This window comes from Crotalus tigris, unplaced genomic scaffold, assembly GCF_016545835.1.
Source record: "Crotalus tigris isolate CLP2741 ecotype Arizona unplaced genomic scaffold, ASM1654583v1 scf7180000024391.5723578, whole genome shotgun sequence".
NCBI classification, from domain to species: Eukaryota; Metazoa; Chordata; class Lepidosauria; order Squamata; family Viperidae; genus Crotalus; species Crotalus tigris.
This window is the reverse complement of record NW_024100561.1, coordinates 2,001,671-2,015,862: the sequence shown is the minus strand read 5'-3', so window position 1 is coordinate 2,015,862 and position 14,192 is coordinate 2,001,671. Positions and strand designations below refer to the sequence as shown.

Genomic DNA, 14,192 nt, shown 5'->3' with positions numbered 1-14,192 from the left:
GATGTCTTTTTACTTGATAAAATAAATTTACATGTTATTTTTTAAAAAGTAAAGTATGAAGGGAAGGACGGGAAAGACTCATTGAGACTAATACTCAAGCTTCTTCCCAGCTAGAATTGGTTAATTGGGAACCGTCCAGAGTTGGTTATAAGACGGGCAGCTATACAAATGTTTTCAATAAAAATATAAGCAAGTTATAATAATTACATTAGTTATAGCAACAACTGTTGCCATTTAAGGAATTTTACTAAGTATATTATCAGTTTTTTTCTTTCCTAAATCTCAGCCACATAGTGTGGTCATGACAACTTCATATGAAGTATGGATGAAATTTGGCAGATGGACAAATGGAAATTGGAAGTGAATTATTTTCTACATGCACCTTTCCTTTTCCCCAGAAAACGAATTCTCTCTGTTTCTCTCTTTTGGAAATCCATTAGAAGAGAAATAGCTGAAGCAGAGAGAGACCTTTTAGTTTAGGATGTGCTGTAAATAGCTGCAACCCTACAACCATTATATTAATGTGAGGTTTGGCGATAACAAAGCAGGAAAAGAGGATCCTGGGACCAGATATGACCATTTGGTAACCAAAGTCAATTTGATGTAGTAGTTAAGGCATCAGGTTAGAACCTGGAGGCCATGAATTTTACTCTTGCCTTAGGCACAAAGCCATTTGGGTGACCTTGGTCAGTCACTCTCAGCCCTGGGAAGGAGGTAATGGGAAACCACTTCCGAAAACTTACCAATAAAAATGCATGACTAGTCTTGGCAATTGCCAAAAGTCAACATTGATTCAAAGGTAATAACAACAATCCAGGTATAATCAGGCCAGCTGTGAAATCGAATGCAAGTGCTCTGTTAAAAGACTGAAGACAGAAAGTCAATGTTTGAACCTGGGGACACATAGAGATACAAAAAGAGAATCTTTTTTTTAAGCTTTTGTAGAAATTGATATGTGTCATCATTAAGCTTCTATTTGCAATAAAGTATCTACTCAAGCAGAGTTCTTGTCTCCCCCAAGACCTAGTTTTAGAGAAATAATTATTGCACAGGCTTTGGAGGGTCTTCTTACAACTAGTTTCAGTTATTTGACCTAATTCTATTGACTCAATTAGATTCTGTTATTTGACCTAATTCACATTTCTATTATTACTACTCCTCATTCCTTTCTCAAAAGCACTCTGAAGCTAACTTCCAACAGTTTTCACAGCCTCTAAACCTCTATGTCAGACATGTCAAACTCACAATGTCACGTGACGTTGCGCAACATATCAGGACAGTTTTGCCATTGCCGGCAATGGGGTGGGCGTGGCTTTCGGATGATGCATCCGGCCCATGGGCCGGCAGTTTGACACCCCTGCTCTATGTGCTAAGAACATTAAGAGGCAATCTGTAAGAATGGGGGAAAAACATTCAACCAATGGGACATTGCTTCATTCAAATGTGTGAATTAGTCCAATGATTTTTTTAAAAAAAAAAGTAAAATGGGAGAGCTACAAAGCTATGATCACAGTATTCCTCAATCACACTTAAAAGCCATGAAAAAAATAGCAGCTGAGCGTAAGCTTTGAACCCAAGGCGAACAGGAGAACATTCTGCCATGGGAATCTATCCCATCCATATTGTCTTCAGTGTGGTCAGAAATATATTGGTTCCACCAAGAAACAGATGCTGTGGGATAGCATAGCTGGGGTTAGTGAGTCATGAGCAACACAAAATTCCACATGAAAGTGCTATTATAGCCCTAAGTCTAATTAAAGACTGATCTTAGAACCCTTTCAAATAAGACTGTCCCCACTGTGGTGAAGTTCAAAACATGAGAACACTGCACCCATCCACCACTCTCCTTCCAACTGCACAGAAAAATCAGCATATTTCCTTAGTACTCATGTAACATTTGTTACTTCAATGAATGTTTTATTTTTTAAGAAAACTGTGCTGTGCAGAAAACTGTATAAATGCCTCAATGGTGGTCAAAAAACACTGAAAGGATAGCATAGCCTGCAGCTGTGTTCCTGCTACACAAGTAGTCTTCAACTTACCAGCCCACAATTTCCATTGTAAATTAAGATGGTTATAGGTTGATGCACTCACATGATCTACTTGATTCTGAGATTTGTTTGTTTGTTTATGCAATGAGCCTAAATGTGGCAGTTGTAAAACAAATGCCATGATCATTAAGCAAACACCTCAGTCATTAAGTGAATCCATTTATTTGTATGTGCATTTTTGCTGGAAATTAGCTCCAAAGGCTGGAAACTGGCCAAAAAAAAAAATCTTTATAAATTGTGGTTACGTGACCATGGAATGTTGCAGCTGGCTGTAAAAGTGAGCCAATTCACAAGCACCTATACTGCCATCAGATCTCCAGAACTGGATTGTAAGTATTTTTTGGGGGGGGGGGAGGAATCTATTGTAAATTTGAATGGTTACTAAGTGACTAGTTGTTAAGCGAGGATTGCCTGTATGAAGTGAAGAAAATTAATTAAGCAAGTGACAGGATAAGACAAGGGTTACTGCCAGTGGAAACAATCAGTTCATAAACTCCAGCATTCTTAAAGTACAATTGCCTTTGCTGCAGTTTGTCTTATCAACTGTTTGAGTGAGAATTCAGATTAGCTCTCTAACAGGAGGCTGCCAAATCAAAGGACCCCAGAACCAGCTGGGAAGAGACATATAAGATATGTATGGAATGGCTCCAGTGGCTCAAAGATTGCACTTCAAAAATAGGCAGGACCAAGGGAACATTCTGGGAGGGAGGTACAGGAGTTTTAAGTGAAGTTCATAGAACCTCTGCCCACGTATCAACATTGTTTATATGATTGTAGATTGTAGATTCACCACTTATGGTTGCAGTTCAGACCCCCTAAAAAGTCTGCAATTGCAGACTTCCACACCACCACCACCCGCCTTAGAAGATCCCATATTATTCTTTCCTCTAGTCTATCCCCTCTCTTCATTGGGAGAGAAAAGTTATTTTTAGCATGCAAATCTCTGCAAAGCAAGATGGTGAGAAAACCTGTTCTTGAATCAGACTTGCTATGGCACAAGATATTCTATATATAACTGTGCCGGTGAAAAAAGTACATCTTTTGGACTTCAGTAATTAAAATGTAAAAAAACACACCAGCTTTTCTTTTGTTGCATCACATCTTCACACTCAATTCATAGCATTGCCAATTTGCTTGAAGCAAGAATGCCTTCATCCACCCACCCCTCCCCAAATTAAGCAGTACAATATAATGTTGAAGAGATAATATTGCTCTTAAATTTTGGGCTGTCTGGAATTCTGCAGAAAGTATGTTTAGGGAAGAGGAGAGCTAGAGATATAAATAATTTGTTCAGAGAGTGTTGAAAGGAGTGGCATGATAACAACATTATTGTTCGCAGTACACTCAGTCTACTATTATTTTGAGTCACATATTTACAGTTTTTTGTGATTTGTCTAACAGCTGCAACACTGGTTTCAACAGAAACAGCTACTGATCAAAAGAATATAACATCATCACCACAACTAATGCCTCTCCTGCATTACTTTCAGCTTACACAAAAACGCTATCTGTCATCAACCAACAACTACAAAGCTTACTGCCCACATTCAGCAGATCATGCCTTACAAATCAAACACCTAATATCCCAGCCTTAATCTTTAGGTATTTGTTTTGAAAATGTCTTTGTGTTTTCCCATCAAGGGTATTTTTGTTAATGCGATCATTCATAATCAGTTTTCTATCATAATAACACATACAGTGGATTCAGAATTATGACTTCACTAGATTAAGAGGAATGGAGCCACACTAAAATACAATGGTATTTTTACCACCAGGAAGATGCATTGTCTTTGAAAAAGGAAATGAGTTTAGTTGATTGTCATCAAATGTTATATAAACCTGAATATTTTATTTGGTTTCTATGCATCTTTCTGCTCTGGCAAGCACTCAAGATGCAACACTTAAAAAAAAACCAAAATATAAAATTTAAACATACCAATTACAATTTGTAACAAATTTAATACTAAGTTCATCTAGCAGTGAAAAATCTGGTGAAAGAGATGTGTTTAAATTGTGAAAATGTGAGTACACACTTATTTGAGAATGTTTATAAGATGGTTACTTAAGAGAGGCAATGATTCTAAATCAGGTATTGTATAAGGTATCACCATTGTTTAAAGGCAGAAACAAGGCAAGGAATATAATTAGGAAATCCACTTATGTGGAATCCTCTTCCATGGTGGAGAATAACTTATTACATCAGTTTTCCTCAAACACTTAATCTATCTCTCAAGTTTTCAACAGATGAATAAGAAATTTCCCAAAGACCTGGCAGACAGTTCAAGACTCTGGTTATCTACCAGAATGAGGAAAAAGAGATTAGGATGCCTGACTGGATTGCAGTAGAATAATCTCTCTTGTAGCTCAACTGCAGCTCTTTGGTTTACTAAACTAAAGAGCTCAGAGAAGTGAAGCAGCTGACGCCAGTCCTAGAACATCACTGGAAATTAGTAAACCCATCTGGAGTGTGACTACATACTGGTAAAAGCTCATGTTCAGATCTATAAAGAGGTGTGATTTTTGCCATCCCGATTGTGTCTGCAGAATGCTACTCAACCCTCTTTAAATTCTGTCTTGGGAAAAGATGTTCACCAAGACTATCTGAAAGCTCACTGTGAAGAAATGGATAATGAAACTGTTCAGATTCAAGAAGAATTGGGCTCTACAGATGCTAATATGGATGCCTCGGATTTCATACTGAGTGATCTAAAATCATTTCAAATCTGTAAGTTCTGGAAGAACAGATAGTGACTTTGTAGTTTCAGTTCCACCATTCTCTATTTGCATCTTTGTCTCTCATGGTTGGTAAGTTCCACTATAAGGTGAAAGGAGGTTGGATTTGGATAGTAAACGTTTCTTTGAATGTGAGGGTATTTCTGTCATCTCACAAGAGGCTATGGAATGTGTCTGCTCAAGAAGACTTTACTCACTCTCAACTATGTGGGATAATTTTAGATGTCTCCAGCTTTTTTAGAAAGATTTAGAGAGAATCGTAGTCCTGCAACTCCAGAGAATCCTAGAGGAAGCAAATTATATGGACCCTTGGCTGGCAGGTTTTGGAGCAAGTACAGAAACAATGTTGGTCACACTTATGGATGACCTATAGAATCATCATGATTGGGAAGTGTAACTGGCCTGGTCTGCTTTGATTTTCCAGTAGTTTTCTAAACTATTGACTATGATATCCCACTGACTTGTTTCCAAGGAATTGGAGTTGGGAGGGGGGATATTTTGTAGTGATTCTCCTACTTTCTGACGTTGTAGGTCCAATTGTTGGAGAGAAGAGCTTTGCCAGAGAATTTAAACTATCTCTTTTTATATGCATTTATATGAACTGGATCATTTGAATTCAGTTTGCTCTACTTTCCTCCCATGTTTTAAATATTTTTGTTCTTGTTTTAAAAGTGCACCTGTACAGTTTGTACAATTAACTTTCTGTTACCTTAGAAAACAATAGAAGGTATGTGATATTATGAGCCTACTTAACCAATACCCCATGGGGGTACCATTCTACCCACACTTCTGCATATTTGCAAAACCAGTTTTTCATACTTTATCTCTGAAAGAACAAAATTGCACCAAGTAAATACTTGCTTGGAACCTAGTCTCGCTGAATCCAGTAACTTTTGCTTCCAAGTAAATATGCTCAAGTTCATATTGGAGAGAGAGAGAGAGAGGGAGGGAGGGAGGGGGAGGGAGAGAGAGAGAGAGAGAGAGAGAGAGAGAGAAATCTATCTACCTATATCTATCTATCTATCAACAAGTATTTTTCTCCAATTTAGCTAAAAAGCAGCAGTGAAGGTGGAAGTTGTGAAAGAATTAATGCTGAACTTACAGTATCTCCAGTTCCCTGATTTTTCTTTCTTCAGTAATTGTTTTCTCTAGAATTATATGTCAATGGGAACAAATACTAAATTTTAAAAAACAGGAAAAGCAGTTGCCAATAAAGTTGAAGGGTGAATTTCCTTCAGGTATATTCTGAAGCTAAAGGAGAAAAGGAGAAACAACTGATTTGAAAACACCTCAGTTTCTTCTCATTAAATTTCTCTCCACATATGTGCATGTTTCCTTTTTCATCTTAGATTTTCCTTCCAGCCTTACATCAAGCTTAAAGGAAAGGAATATTCCACCAAAATAAAAAAAATATACAGAAAATACTAGCACATTAGTTCATCCTAACGTGTGTGAATCTGACATGAATGCATAAAAGAACCAGCTGGTATAACTAGTGTGCAGTTGTGTCCAAACTCTGGATACTGAATTTATTCTGTTAACCTTGGTTAAATGAGTAGTGTGAATACAGTACATTCTCTTCTGAGAATGTTTTTATTTTATTTTCAAAAAACGATACAGGCGCTTTCAAAACAAGGGATTTAAGCTTCCAATCTTAAATACCAAATAAGAAAGGAAAATGTCCATTCCAGTTTGCTTCTGCACATGGAATGAGAAGACGCCATCTTGCCCTTCAAAATACTTATTTGGGCTAATTTAATCCTGTCTTCAAACTGAGAGAACCATTTGGAATCTATATACTCAAACACACTTTAAAAACAAAAATCCTTTTTCATCCCTTATGTTTTCATCCATTGTTAATACTGACTGGAGAGAAAATAAGAAGAGCAAAAATTTGTAGGTGTATGTGTGTATGAGAGTGTTTAGGATGGCAGTTGAAGGCAAAGTTTTTATGGACTGTAATGGCTGAAAACAAACTCTCCACATCTTAATCCACTTACCTCTTCCTTCTGCTGCCATCTTGGCTTTACATAAAGCCAAGTACTCCCCTGAATTTGCAAAACAATAGGTTCTCCAATCAGAAACTCAGACCTCCACACTTAACACTTTCACTGCACAGCACCCTCTGCAGGATTTCAGTAAACATTCAAAATTTCCTTTTCTTAAACTCCTAGCAGATATTTTCCAAAACACTGCTAACAAAAGCAGCAATATCCATCTTAATTTGACACTAGTCATTCCATTTAAGAAAAAGTAGCCAGGCATAATTCTATCTGTTTTACCAGAGGAAGCATTTTGTTGATCCCATCATTTGGGGTGCATAAAATTTTGATTTTTTGCACCTAACAGCTTAATGATTTCTACATCTTTTGGATGAAATTACTATTGACCTTAGTAAATCCACTAGAACAGAATTATAGGAATTGTAGTCTGGAGGGTGTCAAGTTGCTTATTCCCAGGAGTGTCCATAGCAAAGAAGTTCTAAGCCCCATCTTTACATTCCTGCATTATGATCTTATTGGGGATAGGGATTATGTAGTGACATCGCTGCACAAGCTCAGATATTGCAAATCACATCTCATTCCTTGCTTGCTGCCGAAAAACGAGACCAGCCAGCTTTTTTTCTGCTTGTAATTGCCAATTACCGGTCATGAGCAGATTGGCAGTTGTCTGATTTTGCCAGCAAGTAATTATTAAACTCTTGTATTCCTTTTCTTTTGCTCTTCCTTGCTTGATCTAAAAAAAAAAAATCTGCAAATTGAGTTATGTTAATTGACTTCACTACCTGTGGTGCAGATACTCGTACCCTCTCTTACCATAATGTATCTACCTATGTACCTAGATACTTAGAAACCTTGGAAAAACAATTTCCATAAAAAGTTAGGCTGTTCTACAATATGCTTCTCCTTAAGCAGTGATATAAATTCTAATGCAAAACTTCAGTTTTACAAAAACCAAAACTGTTCTAGAAACTACAGAATGTGATTCTCAGTGTGATAGTATGAATGCTCTTCCTTTGATACTTATTGGTACCAAAATATAGGTAGTCCCAACTTATGACTATAATTGAGTCCAACATTTCTGTTGCTATGTGAAACATTTGTTAAGTGAATTTTGTCCCATTTTGCAACCTTTCTTACCACAGTTATTAAATGAATCACCGCAGTTATTAAGTTAGTAACATGGTTGTGAAGTGAATCTGGCTTCCCCATTGATTTTGCTTGTAAAAAGATTGCAAAAGTTGATCACATGACCTAGGGATGCTGCAATTGTCATAAATACGAGTAAGTTGCCAAGTATCCAAATTTTGATCACATGACCATGGGGATGCCGCAATGGTCGTAAGTGTGAAAAATAGTCATAAGTCACTTTTTCAGTGCCATTGCAACTTTGAAAGGTCACTAAATGAACTGTTGTAAGTTGAGGACTAATTGTACGCATAAATTTTTCAGAGCCTTTGCAGGCTTGTTCCACCAAAATTTCAATTTCAAGGATTATGATTTTCAGTCCTTTTTTGTCCATTAATGTATAATATAATGCATCCATTTTGCTTTTGTCAGAAAAGTTTTTTCATTTTTGCTTCCAGTTAAATTACTGCAACATGTACATGTTTCCGCTGTTATCAGCGGCATCCCATCCCCCAAATTAACTGCTTCTTTTTAAAAATATCCTTTTTCTACGATTAATTCCAAACCTAAAAGTGAATTTTTCTAAAAGAAAACTGGCTGCAAGAATTGGTCAGTAATCTGCATATGTATTTCCCTTTGGTCTCAATAGCCATCCTTTTTGTGAACTTTGATAAATAACTAGAGCAGGTCTTTCTTTTTGAGGCATGTTTTCATACATGTTTTCATACCTATCACATCTACTTTGACCTTTACTGTACTGTTAAGCCTTGCCAATGCCAGAATTATTTTTTATGAAAAAAGAACACTATTTATTCTAGCTTATTTAGTTATTTCCAAGCCTTTTCAATATAGCCTGATAACCTCTACATTTCATGGTACCAAGTCAATATTAAATATCCTTATTTTTTTAAAAAAAAATTGTAACCACCTTACAGAGCTCCAGTTGATTTTTCTGTTGCTCAGATAGCAGACAAACTGTTACTATAAGAAATGAATAAACACGTTTTTAATTCTGAAGTTTCTGATAGTTTAAATATTTCATCAATTGGGCAAAGGGCCAGCACTTCTGTCCTATCTCGCGTTAAACCTATTTAGAACAGTTTTGATTTATGCTCCATCTTAACAAAGCCTTATTTTATTTTAGTGTCAGACTTTCTTTTTGTAGTCTTTATTAGCAATATTCTTACTAACAACAATAAATTAAGAATTATTAAATATGCTTTGAATTCTCTGTATTTATGTATAACAGAGTTTTATATATAAGGTCACGTTAACTGTTAATCTGTGCTCCTTACAACTTCAGCTACTGTTTACTAAACTTTCTGTAAGCTTTCCAATGTTTGTCTGTCAAAAGTCTTGGGCTTGTAATGCTGCATGAGAAAAACATCAATAAAACCCTATAAAATCAGTTCTTATAGCAAGTCCCACACTCCTAACTTTAACTCCCTATATTCTTGGCTTCAGTTTCCTGGGACATTGTTCTGTAATAAAAATTAAAATTGATATGTTCTTCATCAACAGCGAACAGTCAAAATCTTCAATGTAGGAGCATTTTCTTAACATTTCATTGTGCAATGCCCAGACAACTACTTACCTCTAAGGGATGGGTTAATGTTCCATGTTTTATGGGTATTTACAATGTTTTTGAGATTTCTTTCACATATGCCAATTACAAGTTGTAGCTTAATCTATTGGAGAATCATAATGTTTCAAGATGCTTTCTCCAGACTCCAGAGCAGATCAAGGTTGCAAAGAATCTCCAATGGACATAACCTAATACATGCATCTTGACAGATACATAGTTGACTAACAACTGTTCAGATTATAAAATGGTAGAATGTCATTAAATAATGCTTTGCAGCATTTATACAGAATCCAAAAACAATGGGATACATTGAAGCTATGGCATCCCATTCTGTTATATAAAGGACAAAAACATATAGTTCACTCTAAATCTATAAGTACAGTATCTACAAATGAGTTTCTCATAAACTTTTAAGCACTGAAAAATATGGAAGTTTTGAACACAACACCATTCTTGGAACTTCCTCGAGCTTTCTCAGAGCTGCTTCTCTGAATATTTGTTAATCCTCTTACCTGATGTAGATTGTTATTTACTGAAGCCCATGTTAAACAAGAAACCTCTATTATGGGCCACACATAATATTTAGGAAAGGTTTTTTCCTTTTAGTGTATATCTAAAGAATGAATGAAACAATATATTTGTATATAAATACAGGTGCACATCAAAGGACGAGGAGTACTGTAACTGCCATGTATATAACAGTTGGCTTGGTCATTTTGTAATGCATGCCATCTTTTTAGCTTCATGGGGGAGAAAGGGATCATCACTGTTATTTCACCCAGTGAGAATGAAAAAAGGGGCATACTGTTTTTAATACATCTAATCTACTTAATACACTAGTTTGGCAATGGTAAATAATAATAATAATAAGAAGAAGAATAAGAATATCTGAAGAACAATGATGAAGATGCACTGAAATTAGTATATCAGGAAGGCTTACTAACTACTGGAGAGACCAAACTGGCCTACAAGAAAGACCAAATGAAGAACAGAATAGAGGCATGGGAAGACAAAGCACTACATGGCCAATACATGAAAAAAATAGCTGGGAAAGCAGATAATAATAAAACCTGGCAATGGCTAAGAGCAGGAAAATTGAAGAAAGAGACCGAGGGACTAATTCTGGCTGCACAAGACCAAGCCTTAAGGATAAATGCATACAAAGTCAAAATTGAGAAGACAGCAACAGACAGTAAGTGCCGCCTATGCAAAGAAGCTGAAGAAACAGTGGACCACTTGGTAAGCTGTTGCAAGAAGATTGCACAAACTGATTACAAGCAGCGGCATGACAAAGTAGCAACAATGGTGCATTGGAAGATCTGCAAAAAATATCATTTGCCTGTAAGCAAAAACTGGTGGGATCATAAAATAGAGAAAGTCATAGAAAATGATAAAATTAAACTGCTCTGGGACTTCAGAATTCAAACAGACAAGCACCTGCAACATAACACCCCAGACTTAACAATTGTCGATAAGAAAGACAAAAAAGTCTGGATAGTGGACGTGGCAGTGCCTGGAGATAGCAGAATAGAAGAGAAAGAACTGGAGAAGATAACAAAATACAAAGACCTACAAATAGAAATAGAAAGACTGTGGCAAAAGCAAGCAAGGGTAGTACCAATAGTCATAGGCGCCTTGGGTGCAATCCCAAAACAACTGGAGCACCACTTGAACACCATTGGCATTGACAAATTCGCTATTAGTCAATTGCAAAAGGCGGCCTTACTAGGAACTGCTTCCATCCTGCGACGATATCTGTAATACCATCAAACATCCACATCTGCCTATCCCAGGTCCTGGGTAAGGACTCGATAGGTAGACAAAATGCCAAATCCAGTCTGAACATCTGGCTGACTGTGCGATGATCGATATAATAATAATAATAATAATAATAATAATAATAATAATAATAATAATAATAAAGTTGGAAGTGACCTTGGAGGTCATCGAGTCCAACTCCCTGCTCAGGCAGGAACCCTACACCATTTCAGACAAATGGCTGTCCAGTCTCTTCTTAAAAAATTCCAGTGTTGGAGCATTCACCGCTTCTGGAGGCAGGTTGTTCCATTGGTTAATTGTTCTAACTGTCAGGAAGTTTCTCCTTAGTTTTAAGTTGCTTCTCTCCTTGATCAGTTTCCATCCGTTGCTTCTCGTCCTGCCTTCAGGCGCCTTGGAGAATAGCTTGACTCCCTCAAGGAGAAAGCTTCTAATTTTGGCATATTACTTCAGCCTGGATTACATATCTGGGAATCCAATCAGCATTCTTAAATAAGATCTTGGCAAATGTTTCACATATCCAAGAAAACTAGTCCTGTCCGTATTAGACTCAAGAGATTAGAAACCAAGTTTTTCTGACTTTAATTGTTGTCATGGACATCAGATCTAACTCACTTTCATTTAGATAAGATTGGCAGGGTATGGGGAACAAATATAGGACAGATGGAGGAGAAATGTTACTAACAGTTGGACAGCAAGTCATTAACTTTCCCATGCTAAAGAGCCAGTATGGTACAATGATTAAGATATTGGACAGGCACAAGAGAGTTAGGTTCTATCCACCTGCAGGAGCAGAAGCTCTCTAAGTAACTTTGAGTCAATCATTTTCCTTCAGCCAAATCTACCTCAGAGGATTGTTGTTGTTGGGAAATATTGGAGAAAGCACTGTTACATGCATTATCTCAAGCTCCCAAATGAAAGCCAGGATATAAATCTAACAAATAAAAAAAAAGCCATGGGAAGCTTGATAAGTGCTCTAGAAATGAAGAAATTACCTTGCTCCATTGAAATCATCATCATATGCACGAAGACATTTAAATCCTGTAGCATAAAAATAACACCAGCGCACTTTTTTTTTTTTGCCAAAGTGTCTCTTCTACACTATTATTTCCTCTCCAAAACTACTGGAGAAGAACCACAATTACTTATAATCTTGGAAGTTGCATTAAAACGGGGTTGCCTTGCAAAAAATTATGTTTTAGTTTCCTTCCTATTCTATTTTTCTATAATGTGGTTAAGCTTCCAAGCATAAGTCCTAATTTTAAATTCCAGAAGAAAAGCAGAGTATAACACTATCAAATCCATGCTGCAATCATCTTGATCCCTTACTGACATATTAAGGTCATCATATATATATATCTAGCATTACATGTTTTGTTAATTTTTACAGACATTTTCAAGCCACTTTAAATACAAAAAAATACGAAAACAGGATTCCCCCCAATTGCCCTTTAAGAGAGAAAAGATGGCTATGTTTATTTAGACTGTGAAAATCATCTTAATACCGATGGCGAGGCCAAGGCTAAAAGAGCTGTAGTGTCCAACCCTTGATATATCTGTTTTAATTGTAAGTCTTGCTGCAAAAAGCTTTGAAGATATACATATGAACACCTGCAGAATTATTTTGCTAATAAACACTATCAAACCCACTACTCCCTTCTTGCAAACACAGATGCAAAAGAGAACAGGTCTGTTCCCATTTAGCATAATAGGTTGTATCTGCTGAACCAAACATAGCATGTAATTAAATCTCTCCTTCTACACAGCCATGGTGGTCTGTATCTTCCTTAAAGAAGGCAGATCACAAAAGTCGGCTATCCAGTAAGGTTCCCTTCCCCATTAGAAGGGAAAATTGTATATTTCTATTTTAGGTTGTAGCTAATTTTTAAATTTGTATCTAAGTATGTATACACATATTCCTATACCTCTTCATGACCCCTTTTGTTTTCTTTTAAGTGATACACATTCTTCATCTCCCAAAAGGAAATACTAGCTGCCATAAAAGGTAACCTCTTTTTAATCAGGTTTAACCACTGATGTCTTCAAATATCTGTCTATGTATTTGATAACAATACATGGTTTTTTCCACTGCCTTCTTCCAACAATTTTATCTTTTTACTTCCCAGTAAAAATACATGGGATATACAAGGTTTGCACTGTAGCTTATTGTGATGATGACCTTTGTAGAAAGCATAGTTCTCAGTTTCCCATACAAATCCTAATGCGGTCTCAATTCAGATTTTTTAAAATAAACTTGTGGATATGGAAAGAAGGAATAGCAAGTATGAACAGGCTTTCCTTCCCAATCTGATGAAGTAAACCATAGCTCACAAAAGCTGATGCCTTTTAATAAAACTTGAAAAGGTGCCATGAGACTCCTCCTATTTTTAACTACCATAGACTAACATGGCTCTCCTCTACAACATCTTTCTCTGTTCAGTGAGTGGGTGAAATGGATTGTTACATTGTTTAAGGCAATTTAGGAACCAATGCTTTATGGAAGAGACAACATACAAATATAATATTGCATAGCATAGCCTATTTTCAAAGCTCTCCAAGAACTTGTTGTTCCTCCTTTCTCTGCACCTTTATCACTTTCTATAATCTTCCACCATCCAATTTCTCCTTCAGCTTTCTTTTATTGCTGCCCTTTTCAAAGCAACTACCTCTCAAGTGCATGCAGTCAATTATCTCCCTTATTCTTTTAAATCCTTCCTCAGATACAGTTCCTGGGAAAGTACAATAAACATTTGAGTATCTACTGTATTGTAAATAAGCAATGTAAATTGAAATAAGCACACATTCTTCTGTTGCCTCCCTAAGCATTTTCCCATTTCTATTTAGATTATAAACATCTTGACTCATATACCTTCATGCCTCATCTCTCTAAAAGTATTCATAAATACAAATGATAGGAAT

The 14,192-nt window shown here is 36.4% G+C and overlaps 1 protein-coding gene across 4 annotated transcripts in view; it reads right to left on the bottom strand.

The window, feature by feature from the left end:
- The window catches only part of MAJIN (membrane anchored junction protein), a 38,725-nt gene extending 31,841 nt beyond the window's left edge, over window positions 1-6,884 (bottom strand). For 2 of the 4 annotated variants that reach the window (XM_039329346.1, XM_039329347.1), the window contains exons 1-2: window positions 6,785-6,884; window positions 5,887-6,035 (exon numbers count right to left, since the gene is read on the bottom strand). Coding sequence is in view for 2 of the 4 variants with exons in the window: in XM_039329344.1 (XP_039185278.1) it covers window positions 6,785-6,803 (19 nt within the window). In the remaining 2 variants the exon portion in view is untranslated. The remainder of the gene's footprint in view (window positions 1-5,886; window positions 6,036-6,784) is intronic. The other 2 variants (XM_039329344.1, XM_039329348.1) reach the window with 1 other exon arrangement.
- Window positions 6,885-14,192: the final 7,308 nt, after the last annotated feature.